At 46.7% G+C, this 18,595-nt stretch overlaps 2 protein-coding genes across 3 annotated transcripts; one reads left to right on the top strand and one right to left on the bottom strand.

Moving 5' to 3' along the window:
- Window positions 1-710: 710 nt before the first annotated feature.
- Window positions 711-4,372, bottom strand: LOC109777278 (mediator of RNA polymerase II transcription subunit 17). 2 transcript variants are annotated; one of them, XM_020335926.4, is made up of 9 exons: window positions 4,026-4,372; window positions 3,755-3,953; window positions 3,538-3,654; window positions 3,283-3,368; window positions 3,043-3,197; window positions 2,813-2,910; window positions 2,195-2,659; window positions 1,777-2,100; window positions 711-1,389 (listed from the first exon to the last, which is right to left on the bottom strand). In XM_020335926.4, exons 1-9 carry the CDS (start codon window positions 4,121-4,123, stop codon window positions 1,054-1,056), a joined length of 1,878 nt encoding a protein of 625 aa, XP_020191515.1. In that variant the 5' UTR covers window positions 4,124-4,372; the 3' UTR covers window positions 711-1,053. The 2 variants fall into 2 exon arrangements, with proteins under 2 accessions (XP_020191515.1, XP_020191514.1); XM_020335925.4 differs by having other exon boundaries at window positions 2,813-3,197.
- An 8,461-nt stretch (window positions 4,373-12,833) lies between these two features.
- On the top strand, window positions 12,834-16,664 carry LOC109777277 (L-ascorbate oxidase homolog). The gene is made up of 8 exons (XM_020335924.4): window positions 12,834-13,178; window positions 13,262-13,371; window positions 14,542-14,812; window positions 14,907-15,009; window positions 15,121-15,469; window positions 15,593-15,958; window positions 16,059-16,137; window positions 16,207-16,664. Exons 1-8 carry the CDS (start codon window positions 13,053-13,055, stop codon window positions 16,417-16,419), a joined length of 1,617 nt encoding a protein of 538 aa, XP_020191513.3. The 5' UTR covers window positions 12,834-13,052; the 3' UTR covers window positions 16,420-16,664.
- Window positions 16,665-18,595: the final 1,931 nt, after the last annotated feature.

Below are 18,595 nucleotides of genomic sequence, written 5' to 3' on the forward strand. Positions count from 1 at the left end.
TATGCGGAAACCGTGAGGGACTCTACCTCGGCTCCTCCTCTATCACTTTGAATCATATGAGTGGTGTTCCATTCCAACCCTTGAAGCTTTGGCGTGTAGAGAAGCTCAAGCAGTAGCATCTGATTCGAATATTCAGAGTTTTCTCATCTCTTCGGATAGTGCTACTGTCATCAAGGATATTGTTGAGCTTGAGCGTGCCGGCTGCCGGGGGTCAAAATATGGTGGTAATCAGAAAACTCATAGCACGCAAAGATGATTTTTAGGCTTGTCATTTCATGCATGAATCAAGACGGAGAAATTTCGAGGATGATAGTTTAGCTAAATTTTCTGTTTCTTTAAACTTGTGGAGGCATGCTCATGATCTTGTAACAATTCCGATGAACATCGCTGATCAATAAAGCAATGCAGTTTCCCTAAAGAAATGCAATTATCCCGCCTGATTGAACGCGTCCAAAATTTCCAGGAAGCCTAACAGATTCATTTTTTCTTAAGCAAGAGAGGCAAAAGATTGCGCAAGTAGTGAGGGAGTCTCGGATATACTATTATATATACTCCCTCCGTTCCTAAATATAAGTCTTTGTAGAGATTTCACTATGAACCACATACGGATGTATATAGATGCATTTTAAGTGTAGATTCGTCTATTATGCTCCGTATGTAGACCACCTAGTGAAATCTCTACAAAAACTTATATTTAGGAACGGAGGGAGTAGATGGCATATACATTATGTGACTTCAACTGTTTTCTGTTGTCTGACCTGAAGCAAATGTACATCGATTGTATGAGAATACAGTGCTAGCTTGTGTTTTCTGAATCTAAGATCAACTCCAGTGAGCAAGTACCAACTTGTAACAGATTGATTTGCCCACAAACTATCCTTAGGGTGCCAAAAAAGAGGTCTAAATTTTGGAACCTTCTCACTGATGCTACCAACTAGTCCAACGTGCTTTCCTTAATTCAACGGCTTATGCCTCTGACAACTCCAGATCCAGCATCAGTCAGTCAGTGCGCACAGTAAGAAACGAATCCAGAGCTGCTGCACACTTCTATCATCATCTCAGCGGGTGGGCGCCGGTGCCACACAGGTTGATGAGGTCCATGAGGGTGGAGTAGAGCACCTCCAGGGACAGGTACCCCAGGAACCTGCACTTCTCCTCCGCCCAGGGGTCGTCCGCCGCCAGCGCCTTCCTGTCCTCCTCCGCCGGTTGGTCCACCGTCAGGTACCACGACACGCACCCATAAGCATCGTCTGGGTCGACGTGCGCCACCAGGCCCAGCGTCGTGTCGCCGTGGTCCAGGTCAAAGTAGAGACCTAAAAAGTCCCTCGTCACACTCGTCCCCAGGACCTGCGCCTCCTCGTGGAGCCAGCTTATCACCTGGCTCGCCACCTGCAGATACATACATATATGTGCAGATGATCATCATGAAGTAGATCTTGAAGCAACACTTCTATTGTAAAATGGAAGCATGGCAAAGATCCTAAAATGTATCATCATATGTATTCTCTGCAGTCTGCTCTGAAGCCATACTGGAACTCAACACTTTCTACTAGTCAGAGAAACTTGGATGGAGTGCAGGGACTTGAACAATGAACATTGTAGCCAATCACAGGGCACTTGCATTTAATAAATTTGATCATGATATGGTCAAGTGGTTCATGCGCTATCCAGGCACACCCTTCTGAATCATAAATACTCCCAACAGTAGTAACATTGGTAAACTAATCTAGCCATGATAGAAGGATAATAACTCAAGAAGTTTCATCACAAGTTTACCTGCTGCAGAACCATCGTTGGGAGGTCCTCCAAGTCACAGCTGTAACTGTTTATCAGATACCCATCCGAGAGCTTCCTGGTCAACGATCCAGCAATGCTCGGAGAACCTTCGCCCAACAAACTTATCTGGCCATCCTTCAAGACAATCTTCGTGTTGAACTGTGTCCTGGAAGATTTGTATTTAGGCTCACCATTGTCCGAAGGCTTCGTGAGTCGGTCAGCAGCCAAAATAGGCTGCGGGACTCTTAGGCAGATAGACCAGGAAGAAGTTCGAGAATGCCATGTAGGAAGGGACTGCAGATGGAGATACGGAACCCTGCTAACCTGCACTAGTAAAAAGGAAGTTAGATACCCCAGTCTATACCCATGGTATATTATACTGCTGCATTGATGAACAGAAAAAAAAAAGTAGGTATACCACACTCTCCAGCTCCAGCTGCACTTTATTTGAAAATATTTTATGAGCAACTGTCATGCAGAAATGGCCTAGCAAGCCACACTCATCACCTGCAGGCTCTGCAGTGTGAGCAGGACTCTGGTAGCGAACAATATTACGATATTTGTCTCTGACTTTCTTAAGAATGTTGTCATGGAACATATGTAGCAGGTAAATCTCCAGACTTTTCGGGCTAAGAAACCCTGAGGCGCCACTTTTTAAAGGCTCCTGCTTCCCATTGGTGGTGGCTAACACAAGATTCGCCTCTGAATTAGTGTGCTCTTCATGGCCCACCATTTCTGAGTCACTATCCTGTCCAGAAATCGCAAGTGAAAGGCACAACAAACTCTCCTGGCCAATGGCTAATTGGAGAAAATCCTCACGCATTCCAGTTACGTTGATGCCTTGAGTTTGGACAAATGTCTCACGGATCACCATATCAAATACCTACAGAGGCATACATTTAGCTAAGCAGAAGGTAGTATGGTAGATAAAGAATGACGAATCGAGAGGGAAAAATTTGTCACAGCAATAAATTTTCATGGAACTCTAGCTGGTCAAAAAGACAGGGTATGCAATAATCAAAAGCATTTAGACAACCTGCTCCTCAAATATTGACTTGTGGATATTGCGGAAAATGGAATGCGCTTGTTTGACAGACTTATTGACATCATCATTCTCCGAGGCATCATCTTCCGCTGCAGAAGAAGTGGTGCTTGAGATACCTTTCGCTTTGGAAGCGTAGCCTTCCGCGCCGCTGGCACTGTCCCCAAGAAACTGAACGCTCAAGAAACGGCACGACTTTTGTGGGACATGTACAGACAAAATACCCGACGAGTCCTGATCGATTGGAACCAAAGGCAATGATGACAATCGGGACATTGCTGTCGTGTCCAACTGAGAAGTGTCAACTACATCAAACATGAAGCTGTTGCTTCCTGGAGCATTCCCACGCTGCCTCTTAACTTTCCAGTTCTGCTGCAACCTGCCAATCCAACAACACTGGTTATGGTACAAACATCACTACTTAGGTGATAGCTGAAATTCACAATTCCTGAAAGAAGATGAACCTGATCAATGAGCCGTAGAACCTAGCCTCCTTCTGGAACTGCTGCTCCATCGTTTTGGCCGATTGCTTGAAGTACTGTCCCAGATGCTGAGATTGCAGAACAGAGCATAATAATTAGGGTCTATGGTGTAAGTTCAAACATGAACTACTCCAAACATCTTTTATTGCAGTTTACTTCTACTCCCATTTTGTCTGTCTTGTACTAACTGGATACAAATGTTCTATTAGTTCCTACTGCAGACTAACAGGGGCATACCCGAAGGCGCTGGAGTTTGGTGGCGGCGGAGACGGCCATGTCGACGAGGACTTCGTCCGGCAGCGGCTTGGGCTTGGAGATGGTCGCCGCCACGGCCACGGTATCGTTCGCCTCGACCTGCATTGTTATCCATCCATAATAACCAGGAACATCATCGCATCCAACATACGAGGGCGTCATCGGGCCGAGATGCGGACGAACGGAGATGTGGGCGGACCGCGGAGATCAGGTCGAGGACGACGGTGAGCTCCTGCTGCGCCAGCTGCAGGCTCTCGTGGAGGCCCTGCCATGGCCAGGCCTTGTGGGCGGCGTCCTCGGCCGCCGCCTTCTTGGCCTTCTTGGCGTCCCGCTCGACGACCCAGGAGAAGTCGACGCGGCGGATCGCCGCCAGCCGCTGTGCCTCGCTGCTGCCGTCCCTGCGGCCGCGTGCTCACCGGTGAGCAGGCGATTTGGATCGAGGGAAGGGAAGGGGGAGGAGGGCGGCTTACGGCGGGTAGTGCTCGTTGCCGGCCTCGTCGGTGGCCTCGAGGCGCTTGATGGGGAGCTTGTCGAAGTCCAGCCGCAGGTCGTCGCCCATGGCCGCCATCTCTGCCCCCTGCTCCTTGATTGATGGGGGGCGAGCGAGTGGGTGCTGAATCGGAGGAAGGGGGGTAGGGATTGGGGGACCGACGCAGCCTGACTTTGGGCTGGGCTCCCGTCTCGAGGCCAAGAGTGGTGGGTGGTGGCCGCCGGCGAGGGGCGCGGCGGCCGGCGGGATCGGGCGACGACCGGAGTTTGCCGGCGAGCGAGGGTTTGGGGGAGCGTCTTTGTCTCGCTTGTGGCTGTAGTGGGCCGGCCCAGTTTGCTCCGTTCGTTTTCGCACGTTTGCTTCTTGGTTCGTTCGATGGAGTCGTACGGCTGTCCTGACGTTCATTCGTTCGTTCTTATTTTTTTCTCTTCTGTTTCTATTTTGAAAATATTCTCAAGACATACTCCCTCCGTCCCAAAATAAGTGTCTCAACTTTGTAGTGTAAAAAAATTTGGGACGGAGGGAGTATATTTCAACAAATTAATTTAGTTAAAAAGTTAAAACGTTCATCACGCATTTAGAAAAAATTCATGTAGTGTAAAAAATTTGTTTGTGACATCTTCAAAACTATTTCTGCAATGTAATCTATTAAAATTTACAATATATTTTAATATATAAAAATGTATTGTACCATTCGATCAATGTTTGATTAAATTTAAAGAAAATGTTCACGGATTAAAAAATATATGCTCGTGACATATTTTAAAATGTTATAGTACAATGTAAAAAAATATTTGTGTAACTTTCAAAAAAATAGTACCATTAAAATATATGAATGAAATTTAAAAATAATGTTCTAACACTTAACAAAATGTTTGGTACGTTTTAAAAAAACGTTTAACATGTATGTGTACTCGAAAAATGTTCAACGGTGTATCTGGAAAATGTTTCACCTATATTAAAGAAAATCTTTAACGTATATCCAAAAATTAAACATGTATTTGAAAACTGTTTAACATTTATTTAAAAAATGAGCAAAATGTATTTGAGGAAATTTTCAACATGTATCAAAATATTCCCAATGTATTAAAAAATGTACAACGTGTATTAAAAAATTTACATGTATTTGAAAAAAAAATAACCCAAAGAAACCAAATAAAACCGATACAGAAAACACACTATAACAAAAGGAAATACTACGCAAAAGCCTGTAAAACAAGTTCATATAAGATTCCCAAAACCATTTCAGAAAAGGTACATTGGGCCGGCCCGTCTTGGAATAGGTGAGACATAGCCCTGGTGAGGGTTTGGACCTGGGAGTTGACAGTGATGGTGGTGAGAACTAAACCAGGCCGGGACGAACCGCCGAGGAAGGTTAGTTGTCAAACGGTCGATTTTGTTCATGTAGGAACAACACGTTTTATTTGTAATTCAGCCATGCCATGATTTTTGTGTATGCGTGTGGGGATTTAGCTAAGCTTTTTAAGAGCAATTCATCTATGATTTTGAAGAATAATTCAGCTATATGGGAATAATCTGATTTTTATTATGCAAAACGGTAGCCAAGGCCAAGATTTGGCTATGCTTTTTAATTCAACTGTACTGGGCCGGAATTATCCGGAATTGGTTAAAGCTTGGCCTTGGGTGCAAAAAAGAACGAAAACACCAACGCCCACACGTGTGGCATCTTGCACATCGCCCACGCCTCCTTTACCACTCATTTTGCCACGTCTGAACAAATGACATCAGCAAGAGTCTTTTTGGTTTTCGGCTTAAAAATGTTTAATCTCCTAATTAAAAAGTTGAATTAAAAATCCGTTTTCATCATTAAATACGTCTCGACAAAAAAAAATTGCCCTAAAGTGGCCATGATGTTTACACTGTAGTTGTCATAGTGCTTAAACTAAAGTTGCCATGTGGCAATTTCAATTTGTAGAGCATGGCAATTTTAGTATTTTGATGATGGCAACTGCAGTACGTTGACCATGAATTTTTTTTTATGAACCATGGCAATTTTAAGTGCATGTATCATGGCAATTTTAGTTTATGATTCATGGCAAGTCTAGTTTCTTAATTCCCTGTTTTATAAATGTCAAATTTTACTTTTAAATGTAGAAGAAAATAGCTGAGACATATCATGGCAACTTCAATGTAAACACCATGGCAATTCATGTGCAATAGACATGGCAACTTTTGACCCAAAAAATTCGTCGAAATATATTGATATGAGATCTAGTTTCGAAGATCTCGTCATGAGGGATTTAATGGTGAAAACGGATCTTCAATCGGATTTTTTATTTAAAAGATAAAACATTTTAAAATCTGGAAATCCAAAAAGATTCCCATATGCATGCATGCGGTGACGTGGCGCAGTCTGTGTATTATAGGGCGTGTGGGCGTTAGCATTGTCCGAAAAGAATCCTATGAAGAAACAGTCTGAGGTTGGATAAGTAGAACCTATGCAGCAGGAGGGGTTTTCAAAAGTCTCCCACGCATTGTAATTATAAAGATGATTCATGTAATTGTACCTTCAAATCTCCCACGGAGGGAGTACTCTAGTATGGAAACAACTAGTAGTACATTAACTTGTCACTTGTGGAGCCAGCCATTCAGTTGCTACCGATCAACACAAGCACATTCATGTTAAATTCCTCCTAGGATCAATGCATGCATTGCAATTCATTCAGGTCTAGCATGATGAATAATCCTGCTCATGTTGCCAATAGAAATTGCGGCACTACTCGCAATCAAAATCCCACCACAAAAACGAAGATACTAAGGCCCTGTTCGGAGTCCCGCCACTCCACCACTCCGCTCCCGGAGCTGGAGTTAAAAGGCATGGAACTAGGAAACGTATGCTCCGACTCCTCATATTTTTAGGAGCTGGAGTGACTCCGAACAGGGCCTAAGAGGCAGCACAAAACAGTGTTGTCTAGAGATGCCTAACCATGACGGTTGCCGCCTTCTCTCTGGTGAGATCTCCATCTCCCTCTTCCTCTGGTGAGCTCGCCCTTAACCTCACGGCCCCTTCTTCTACCCCCGATATTGATGGCTCCCTCCATATCTCCACCTCTCGTCCTCCTCGGATGGAGGCCTCATTGCCGCGTGTATACCTCAACCTAGACCTCACTAGTTGGGTGTGTTGATGGAGTCGATTTCGGCAGATCTCGAGTAAGGGATCCCGAACTAGTAGCCTAGATGTGATGGTAACATGGACACGAGGTTTACCCAGATTCGGGCTCTCCGAAGAGATAAAACCCTACATCCTGCTTTGTGTTGTATTGATTTGGATGGAGTACGAAGTACAAGTTGATCTACCATTAGATTGTTGTGTGTTGTCTACGAGCCCTACCCATTGATTTATATAGGTACCGTGTGTCTAGGGTTATAGTTAGGTTGGCCGTATAGAAGGTAAAACATGTTGTAGACGACCTCTAAATCTTGAAGAATGCACCAAGTCTTTGGGAATATTTCTTCTACGTGCCATGGGCCCTCTTTTGATGGCCTACTAGTGAACTGCCATGGGTGTCCTCGGCCTGGCCAACCTGAGCGTGAGACGATGTGGTGAGTGAGCCCTAATCCAGGACACCATCAAGCGTCTGGTGATCCACAACACTGATTTCGTTCGGGGAAGGCTCGTGTTCATGTGTCCTGACGGCATCGCGTACAAGGGGTTGTCGTTCGTCCTCCCGAGCACGAGTAAGGACGACATCATGTCAATCACCTCATCGCAGGCAAATGGATAAGTTCCGGAAGATGACCCTCGATGCGTAAACATATTACACTTTTACATTGTTTAAAAGAAGTTACAGGGCAAGAAGTTCAAGTTGTGTCCAAACATTTTTTTCCGGCACATGAAGTTTCAAATGAACACACAATACATTCTATACCGTGTACAAACCATAATCGTATGTGATATCAGTAATGAATTATGGCTTGTGCGTGTGATTGTATCCACAGCCCATTAAGGATCAAACCACGGATTGTATCCACAGCCTATATATTGTACTATTCATGTTTCCTAAAACCATGCTTCAAAGAGAAACCAAGCTTGTAGTCTGACCGGATCGGTGCGTCTCTTTACCTGAACCGAGGCGGACTCTGCTCTGCCGCCCGGAGCCGGATTCCGAGTCCTCTGCTACGTAGCTCGACTTCGTCGCACTACAAATTCAGCAGCAACCCGTCCGCTTCGTTCCACCGCCGATCACAGCCTTTTCCTTTCCCTACGTACACGAGTGCGCTCTGCTCGGCCGATTCGATCGTTCTCCACGAACAGGGAAGCCGGCGGCTACGAGAGACTCGTACCAGTGCCTCCAAGATGGCCGGCGGCCCGCTAGCGCGAGCAGAGTCACGGTCTCAGCAGTACGACGACGAGCAGCAGCTCGACGACCGGCAGTTCGACGAGCTGTGTCAGCGATATGCGCCCTCGCATCTTTCTGCCCACCTGGCCGCCGCGCCGGCCGTCGCTCAGAAGACGATCCTCGAGATCCGTTTCGACGAGGGTTACCCGGAGTTCTCGGACGCCACCAGCCACAACGGCGTCGGGGTGGACGAAGCGACGAAGACCGCAGGCGGTGCAGAGACGACGATGAGTCGTCGGATGAGGAAGAAGCTGGCCCCGCCCGTGCTGTCTAGATTAGTTTGAACTACTACTGTATTTCTTTTGAACAGTCGTGGTGTCTCAATTTCAGTTAGCTAGCTAGTTTTGGTCTTGCAGAACTGAGATCCGAGCGAGATAGATGAACTGGTGTCTCTCGTTGAACGAAATTAGGCCGAGGTGTAAGCAGACATCGGAAGTTATTTCAATTTACAGAGTTTCTCACTCGCAAATTTTTTTTACAGAGCTTATGGTTTATGGAATTAAAGAACTTGGAAATTATAATCTGTTTTGAACTCAATTTCAAATGTTGGTGTTTTTTATAGATTTGTCCATATTTACCATTTTGCTAAAAGAGGTCCGCATCGTGATTCACAAATCCTTTCAAGTTTATGTACCGAAGCACACTTTCTTCTTTTCCGAGCACTGACCTGGCCGTCCGCGGACGGCTTGATTTGAGGGGTGACAGCAAGTCCACGCATATAAGACCAATTTAAGGAGTCCAACTAAGCCATGTTTTTTGTTTCCGGACACTGACCAGGCCGTCCATCTGATCAATCAGTTGGGAGCCCGGCCGTAGATGCTCTCAGGGCATCTACAATGCTAGGAGCTTACATAGGCGCTTATAGACAAAATAATAAATAAGTAAAAATCTGAAACACACCTAAGCGCCTCATCCCTCAACGCTAGACACTAATTAACTAAACAACGTGGACGCTAAGTACTGGAAGGAAAATGACCAAGCGCCGGGTGCATGATTTGGCGTCGATGCCAGGGTTGACACCAGGATTACACCCGGCAACCGCTAATCTGCCGGGATTACGAACCTGGCGCCTGGCCTAAGCGTCCAGCAATGGAGATGCCCTCATGCAACAAAGTATTTCCCTCTTGTAGTTTTAACCCGTGTGGCTGATGGCCATGTCAGTTGGTGAGCCAATGTGTGTGGCTGGCAAGCAATACGATCGGGGGGTCGGGACCCGGGAGCGCGGGGGTGCCGGCAAGCGGCGTAGGTCGCAGTTGCGTGCCCACATGTGGCCGATGGCCCTCTGCGGCTGCCGGCTGATCGAACGCACTCGCGGGCGTCCCCAGCCGCTGCCTGCGCCGGCGACGTCAGACGACGCCTGCCTCCGTAGCTGGTCCCCCGTCGATTGTCCGGCTAGCCCCGGCGCAAACGGGTTCGGGCAATAGGCCGGCGTCGGCCGGAGTCTCCGAGAGCTAGCAGGCAGAGACGTGATTGATTCAGTACAACCCATCGTGCTTGCTGCGTAGAGATTCCCGCCGATGGGTCGACACGGATGGGCTGGGTCGAAGTGGCGAACGATTAGCCTGTAGCGGTTTGCTCGTCGAAACGCGTTTTGATTCTTGGGCGATCGTGCGAGCAAACGCATGTCGGTCCCTGCTGAGGGGGGGGGGGGGGGGGGGGGGGGGGGGGCCGTGGTGGGCGTCTCGAGGCACAAGCGACGGAACGTGGAGGATGATTAGTCCAGGCCTCTAGGGTTTAGTTAATTAATTTCTATGCAGATCACGTTCGGGCGTGCCGTCGTACGGTCGGCAGCAATCAAATCGTCCTTCGTCCTTTTCTCTCCGTCTCCGTCTGATCATTAGGCGCTTTCGCGCCAGGGGCGGATCCAATGCGGAGCCAAATAGTCTTTTTACAGGTTTGCTTTAGCACATCTAGATGTGTCCTATATATTGTACTTCTATATTTAAGTATTATGTCATTGATTTTACGTAGAGTATTTTGCTTTTGTTTTATGTTTGATTGAGTCACTTAGATGTCCAATACTTAGCGCTTCCTAGACAAACTCAGTTGGCTAATAAAAAAGATACTACCTCCGTCCTGATTTATTGGTCGGCGTAGTACATAGTTCAAACGACATCACAAATCTAAAGGTTTTCATGATTAATCCGAAATGCTCCATGATTTATCGCGACAACGACCGGGCAGACTATGACTTGCCGGGGTGGCGTCTCGGGTGGCAAAGATGCCAGAGGATGGTGCACCGGGCGTGTGAAGAGGATGTATGTGAACACGGACACAACAGAGGAGAGGAGAAGAGAGCACCCAGGGGTAGGGCTGCAAAAAAATCTCGAGGCTCGTGAGCCGCTCGAGATCGACTCATTTTTTTGCTCGACTTGAGATCGAATCGGAAAGAAACAAGCTGAGTACGAACACTTTCTATAGCTCGGTCGAGAAACAAGCCGATCTTGAGCCAATCCTAGCTCGCTCGATTTTAGCTCAATGGCTCGGCATAATATCATTATGTTGAATGATCATGACATATATTAAATGGAAATAGGATAATTTATTACCTTATAGGTCGTATAGGATTTTTCTCCATTTTATTTACCAGCAAACATGGAAGCTTAATTAGCTGTAGAAAAACTTTAGGGCTTATTATGGTATGTGGTCAGCCGTGTGTTAAATATCTTTCATTTCTGGCAAAAGTTCTCAAGCATATCGTTTTTCTTTTCTTTCATCCACCAAGATAAGCTGATGTACCTTCGGTTGGAATTAGCCTTTTTTTTCACTTTCACGTCATCTAGTTGGTACTATAGTTTATAAACAAATGAAGGATCTCTGGATAATGTTTTGATTGGAATACTATTTTGTAGTGCTTTTTTATGTCATGTTGTGCCTTATCTAGTTGAAATAATAGTTGTAGATTTTATATTTTTTATTGTCTCATTTAGCTCGAAACTAGCTCAAGACCACTCGAAAGCGTTACAAGCTGAGCATGAGTCATGTTCTACAGCTCGACCTTGAGCTTCACTCAATATGAGCTCGCTCGAATTTTAGTATGAGTTGAGCTGCGCCATGTCCAACACGCTCGAACTCGACTCGTTTGCAGCCCTACCCAGGGGCGAGGGGCTAACTTGGGAGGGTGTGAGATACAACTGGATTGTCGAGTCTGGCGTGATGAACGTATCTGAACCATAATTTAAAAACTGAACCGGCTGTCGAACCGGTGAGGCTATCGGATTAGGTTTACCGATGGGATTGTCAGTTGAATTGGTTCAATAGCGACAAAAAATCAGAATATTTAAGTTATTTTTCTAAAAGATTGAAACTCAGATCAAATGAATACAAGTAATATTCATTGTAATCAAATTATTAAATTATAATTTGTAGCTAGCCCAGTTGGTTGGTCTTTAGGCGTGCGGTGGCTCAAGGTCAAAGGTTCGACTGCACGCAACTCTGTCCTATGAGCACCTCCGGAAGACCGATCCAACAAATCTCAGGCACCTCAAAGTCGACGGACACACACACCACTGAAAAAACAGAGCGGGAAAACCTAAAATAAATTCAGAAAATATATGTGCACTCATGCCAAATCTATGACTTGAGTTCGAATAAGTTGGTTGCACCACAAGAAATGTAACCATTTAGGGCATGCTGAGTTCACGTGCATGCAGACAGCTATACAACGCGATCATGAAGCATGTAGAATTTGCTCGGAAACAAACAATTGTCATAAGGCTCGTAACACAACTGCATGATCGACATGATTGGTTTGTTGAAGCTTAAAGGACCGCAACATTTAGGGAACGTTCGTCACGAAAGGATGCCATTTGCGAACATTTCCTCTGACAGTTTCAGTTGTAGGAGATGGCATTTTCTTCAAAAAAGCAATACAGTTTTTGGCTTACCATTTGCATGATTTTGATGTGCAGGCGTTCCCTTGTTAAACAGGCATCGCCAAAAGTTGGCAACATTGCGCGAGATTAGCGGAAAGATCTGATAACCGCCCGATCAGTAGGCAGTATATTCAGCAAATGCTAAATATCAGCGTGGCGATTTTTGGGATCCCACAAATCATGCTCACAACAATTTGCCAACTTTATCCCTTGATTCATGGTGGTATCCAAATCATGCCTCAGCCGCGTACGCGCAGGATTTTGCGCCGTTCGCTACGCGTCCCGCCGTTTCCACCCACGCAGCCACGCCCACGTCCCGTGAAGCAGGCCATCGTGCCAACTCACGCCACCACCGCCCTGCCTCAAATCACGAGCAGCGAGCACCACCGTCTCTCTATCTCTCTCCTCCGGCGATGCATGGATCCCATCCCGGCCCCAAATCTAGCAGAGCGCGTACGTCCGCAGACGCACGCATCCTCCCCGTCGCGTCCAGCCAGCCAATCGCCATCACTGCCCCGCAGACCCCGCCTGCGCCTCATTTATATTCTCTCCATCCCTCCTCGCCCGCCCAGCCAGATCGACCGATCCCTTTCCTCCCTGCCACCCTTTGACCCCTGTGCGGCTGCGCCCCCCGCCACCCACCTCGCTCCACTGCACACTCATCACTCCCTTGCTCAGAGGCTGAGGAGGCGAGGGAGCACTGTACCGAAGGTGTCGGCGGCGGCGGTGGTGGGAGTTTGCGCGTGTTGACGAAGGAGACTGGAAGCGGAGATGCCGTCGCCCGCCGCCCTCTGCGTCTTCCTCCTCCTCGCGGCGGCCAGGGCCGAGGACCCCTACCGCTTCTACACCTGGAACGTCACCTTCGGCGACGTCTACCCGCTCGGCGTCAAGCAGCAGGTACGTACGCCGGCATTGCGCTTCTTCTTTTTCTTTCTTCTTCCTGCTCTGTTCTTGGGCTGATGCGCGGCGGGTGGATGCAGGGGATCCTGATCAACGGGCAGTTCCCGGGGCCGCAGATCGACGCCGTCACCAACGACAACATCGTCATCAACGTCTTCAACAACCTGCCCGCCCCCTTCCTCCTCTCCTGGTAATTATTCCATCAATTTTCATTTTCTTCCTGCCCGTACGTTTCCACTGTACGTGTTGGTGCCTCTCCCCAGTTTGGCCACTGTTCATTTCAAGCTCGGCACAGATGCTAGTTCTCTCTCGACGCTGCGTTCCTGCTGGAATGCTGCCGGTCGGCCCATTTCCGAGCTTATCTAACTTCTACAGATATATTCATGTCTTCGCATATATATATGGTCTAGATTAAGCTGTGAAATCGAAATGTATATACATATGGTCTACATATATGTTTTTTCCCCTTTCTGTTTTTCGGCATTTTTTTTACTGAAACTACTGGGTAAATGCCTTTCTTTATTCACACTACTGCCTATGCACATCGTTGCTGGGGCAGAGGAATTGGTTGTCCAAATGTGAACATATGTGCAAGAATATGCCAACTTCCAAGACATCACCTGCAGTGCAAGTGGGCAGTTAAATTTGGTTCAGTAGATCGAGCGGACACATGTGTAAATCTCCATTTAGTAAGCGCCTCGGCACTGGCAGAGCTCGTGACGGATGTCCCTGGGAATGAGCTGTCTCAGCCTCATGGCAGGCAAACAAATGTCAGGATTTGTTTATCTCTAGACCGGATCTGATGCCCTTCTCAGATCCAGTGCCATCTCTATCCTCTCCCAAATAATATCATTTTTTGAACTTCTTTTGGCCGTGCTTTCGCTTTCACCACAGATCAGATCAGTGGTGAACGAAAGAAACAAGTGCACAACTAGTATCAGTGGGCCTAGTGTGTTTTCAGCATTTGGCATGTGCAGCAGGCTGATGCGGTTCCTGGCTTCTTTTGCCTTCCAAGTGTGGCATCCATGTACCTCTTTTTTGTGCCTTATTATCGTGAAGGAAACCACATTATAGCCATAAATTAGATATGGTTCTGCCATAGTAAATTAATATGAAACAGGTACGTAGTTCGTTCTCGAAAAAACGTACGTAGTTCATATATGACGTAGTTAAAGAAACAACTAGTTTTCAGTGTTATCTGTCAGCTAACCATACTGAATTTTAACTGCATTGGTCTCATTGTTACTTGATCTTGAAGCCATTTTGCACGGTGTATGGCAGATGTCAAATTCAAATGCCAAGTTTTGGACTGCACAAAACAATATCGCTTCTTGTCTGACGGTTCATACATACATTGTAGGCAGGGGATTCAGCAGAGGAGGAGCTCATGGCAAGACGGCGTGTACGGCACAAACTGCCCGATTCCTCCGGGGGGCAATTTCACCTACAACATGCAGTTCAAGGACCAGATCGGGAGCTACTACTACTTCCCTTCTCTCGCGTTCCATAAGGCGGCGGGCGGGTACGGCGGCATCAGGGTCCTTAGCCGCCCGAGGATCCCGGTCCCGTTCGATCCCCCTGCCGGTGATTTCACCATATTGGCTGGTGACTGGTTCAAGCTCAACCACACTGTAAGCTTATGTTCTGCTTATGTTTTTGATGTATCAAAGCGCAACATTTCAGGAAAATAATTGAAAACATGAACTGAAACTTGAAACTCTGCAGGATTTGAAAGGCATTTTGGACAGTGGTAACGACCTTCCCTTCCCTGATGGGCTCCTTATCAATGGCCATGGCTCGAATGGCAACAGGTTCACAGTAGACCAAGGTAAAATTTTCAGTGTAGCAAAGCAGATGTCAAAAATAGCTGACAAGTACTTCATTTTTCGGTAGACAGAGACAGAGTTGTACTGAACTAGCCTGATGTAATCTTTCGCAGGGAAAACATATCGTTTTCGGGTGTCAAACGTCGGCATCTCAACCTCGGTTAACATAAGGATCCAGGGCCATTCCTTGCTCCTGGTGGAGGTGGAGGGATCGCACACCATGCAGAACACCTACTCCTCGCTCGATGTTCACCTCGGCCAGTCCTACTCATTCCTCGTGACGACCGACCAGCCACCCCAGGACTACACCATCGTCGTCTCGACGCGCTTCACCAATCCGGTGCTCACCAACACCGCCATGCTCCATTACAGCAACTCGAATGGCGTCCCTGCGGCGTTGCCGCCTCCCCCGGGGCCGACGATCGAGATCGACTGGTCTCTGAATCAGGCAAGATCAATCCGGTAAGAACGTGAATGACTGTAAAAACTGAAGTCACATATGCTGCTACTCTGAATGACTGAAAAAACTGAAGTCACGTATGCTGCTACTCTGAATGACTGAAACACTCTGAATGATGAACGCAGGTGGAACCTGACGGCGAGCGGACCGAGGCCGAACCCTCAGGGCTCGTACCACTACGGCCAAGTGAACACTACGAGGACGATGAGGCTCGCCAACTCGCGGGTCACCATCAACGGCAAGCTGAGGTACGCGGTGAACAGCGTGTCCTTTGTGCCGGCTGACACCCCGCTCAAGGTGGCCGACTTCTACAACATCCAGGGGGTGTTCACGCCGGGGAGCATGCCCGACGCCCTGTCCGGCGGCCCCGCGTACCTCCAGACGGCCGTCATGGCGTCCAACATGCGGGACTACGTCGAGGTCGTCTTCGAGAACGCTGAGGGCTCCGTGCAGTCCTGGCACATCGACGGCTACGCCTTCTGGGTCGTCGGGTACGTGCGTTTCGCCGCGGCATGCCGCTTCTTGCAGATCATGGGCTTGTCTCCTAGGACACCGATTTGTATGGCTCACCATTGATTTCTGGAACAACAGGATGGACGGAGGGCAGTGGACGCCGGCGAGCCGTCAGAACTACAACCTGAGAGACGCGATCGCTCGGTACACATTGCAGGTATGCTCACCTTCAATGACAAGTAAGCTCTGCAAAGGAACAACTGTGTCTGAACTTTGTGCTTCTTAGGTGTATCCTAGTGCGTGGACGGCGATCTACATGCCGCTGGACAACGTGGGGATGTGGAACGTGAGGTCGGAGAGCTGGGGCAGGCAGTACCTGGGCCAGCAGTTCTACCTGCGGGTCTACTCGCCGGCCAACTCGTGGCGGGACGAGAACCCCATCCCCAAGAACGCGCTCCTCTGCGGCCGCGCCTCCGGCCGCCGGACCAGGCCGCTCTGAAGTCGGTTTTCGTGTCACGAAGGGGTGACTGAATCTGAGAATCAGGTTGCTGAGCTCCAAATTCTTTTGACTGAAAACAGGCTTTGAGATGGTTTGTATTTGTAGCGGCGTGCCGGTGCTATTCGTGATTCTTTTCCTGGAAATTGTAGGCAAAATGTTATGTATGGCAAGCATCTTGCTTGCTCTTGTAGTTTGAACTGCAAAAATGCCTTATATTTAGTTGCAGAGGTAGTACTACATTATTACTTGATGGTATGGATATATGTAATGAACTTGAATTAAACAAGAAAATTAAAAAAAAACTTGAATTAAACAAGCAAATTGCCAGCGTTTTGTGTGAGTAAGAATTAAACTGGCAAATTACCAACCTTGTGTGAGAGTAAGAGATCAAATGGTATCAACGTGACTGAATTTCAACAACCTTTCTGTTATGGCTTCCTGGCTAAATTTCAACAACCTTTCTGGGATGTGATTAAGGGGAACATGCTATAGTTGTTTAACTAACTACACATAAAAATCTTAGCATATTTTAAACTTCAAGAAAATTATTCTGCTGATATGCAAGTTGGATCCAACAATATTTATCAGTTGACTTTGTCTTATGAATATCATCTTCAAGATTTCTATGAAGGTGACAACTAACCAGTCGAATGGGGTGGTTGTCCATGTGGTCTACTCCACTCGAACATCGTTCATACAAGGACGAAATACACTCGATGGGATTGTTGTCCTACATGAGACTGTATGTGAACTTAAAAAATGTCGAGCAGAGTCATCTTAAAAATTGATTTTGAGAAAGCCTACGATGAGAGTAACTGGCCCTCGGGTTCTCGGCAAAATGGTGTAGATGTGTTGATGATTAGTCCCTTTAGTAATTTGGTAAAGAAGCAGAAAGGACTCTCGCCTTTCCCCATAGGTGACCTTGAGTTGTCGAACCCACGAGAAAAAGGCATCCTTGAAGTCAAAGGTTTCTACCAAGTTTTTGCAATTGACCGGATCAAAATCAAGTTGAAATTGAAAACACTTATAATAAAAATAGGCATGGGTATGAGGACTTTTCTTGCAACCATATATTTGTCAAACGGATCATCATGATATTAATTTGTGCCTGGGAGTCATCCATCGAGATGTGCTTCCAACATATAGAAGTGAGGGAAGTGTCCAAATTACGTCTTGATCGTGACGCATCCTGCATCAAGAATCAGTTGTCCAGCCGAAAGGCCGTATCCGTCACACGGGGTTGCCCCTGTAATTAAGATAGAAATTAGACAAAAGCATTTGGTGTTTAATATCTACACCTCTTGTCCAAAGGATAGGATTTGTGTTATCATACTAAACATTTCTATCACTAGTGTTCATAATAACACTTCACGGTATCCCTATCCTTAGCCTCTCTGTGGCCCGCTCTACATGATCCTGGGTACTTGCAAGGACGAAGAATGCAGGTGAGACAAGAGACAGCTTACGAAACAATTTTATGTCACACATACGAGACGTTAATTCAAAATACTTCCATTGATCCCTCCAACAAATACATCATGTTGCAGGGCTATGCCTCAACCCATGACCTTACTGAACTACTCACACATTGTCGGAGTTGAATCCTGCGGATCTTGGGTAGGGGTCCCGAGCTGGTGATATTGGCTTAATGGTAACAAGACAAAGAGGGACACGATGTTTTACCCAGGTTCAGGCCCTCTCAAAGAGGTAAAACCCTTCCTGCTTATGTTGCACTGATTGTGGATTGGGTACAAAGTACAGGATAATCTACCAGTTGAGCATGAAAGGTAGTGACGGGTGATAACCCACAAGTATAGGGGATCATTTGTAGCCTTCTTCGATAAATAAGAGTGTCGAACCCAACGAGGAGCTAAAGGTAGAACAAATATTCCCTCAAGTTCTATCGACCACCGATACAACTCTACGCACACTTGACGTTTGCTTTACCTAAAACAAGTATGAAACTATTTTGGAAGAATAAAACTATGAGTACTTTGCGAGAATAAAACTACGAATAAATTGCAAGGTAATAAAAGTGGATAGCTTTTGTCAATAAGAAAGTCATTTGTCCCTAGGCAATCGATAACAAGTACCGGTAATCATTCTTGTAATTTTATATGAGGAAGAGGCATGAACTAACATACTTTCTCTACTTGGATCATATGCACTTATGATT

The sequence above is a fragment of the Aegilops tauschii genome, chromosome 7 (genome assembly GCF_002575655.3).
Source record: "Aegilops tauschii subsp. strangulata cultivar AL8/78 chromosome 7, Aet v6.0, whole genome shotgun sequence".
Taxonomy (NCBI): Eukaryota; Viridiplantae; Streptophyta; class Magnoliopsida; order Poales; family Poaceae; genus Aegilops; species Aegilops tauschii.

Coding starts and splice junctions, on each gene's coding strand:
- LOC109777278 (XM_020335925.4), bottom strand. CDS start 4,123: ATGGCGGCCATGGGCGACGACCTGCGGCTGGACTTCGACAAGCTCCCC. Junction 3,655..3,754: donor TCCTCGACCTGATCTCCGCG/GTCCGCCCACAT, acceptor ATAACAATGCAG/GTCGAGGCGAACGATACCGT. Junction 3,198..3,282: donor TTCTACGGCTCATTGATCAG/GTTCATCTTCTT, acceptor TTGGATTGGCAG/GTTGCAGCAGAACTGGAAAG.
- LOC109777277 (XM_020335924.4), top strand. CDS start 13,053: ATGCCGTCGCCCGCCGCCCTCTGCGTCTTCCTCCTCCTCGCGGCGGCC. Junction 15,470..15,592: donor AATCAGGCAAGATCAATCCG/GTAAGAACGTGA, acceptor TGATGAACGCAG/GTGGAACCTGACGGCGAGCG. Junction 15,959..16,058: donor TACGCCTTCTGGGTCGTCGG/GTACGTGCGTTT, acceptor CTGGAACAACAG/GATGGACGGAGGGCAGTGGA.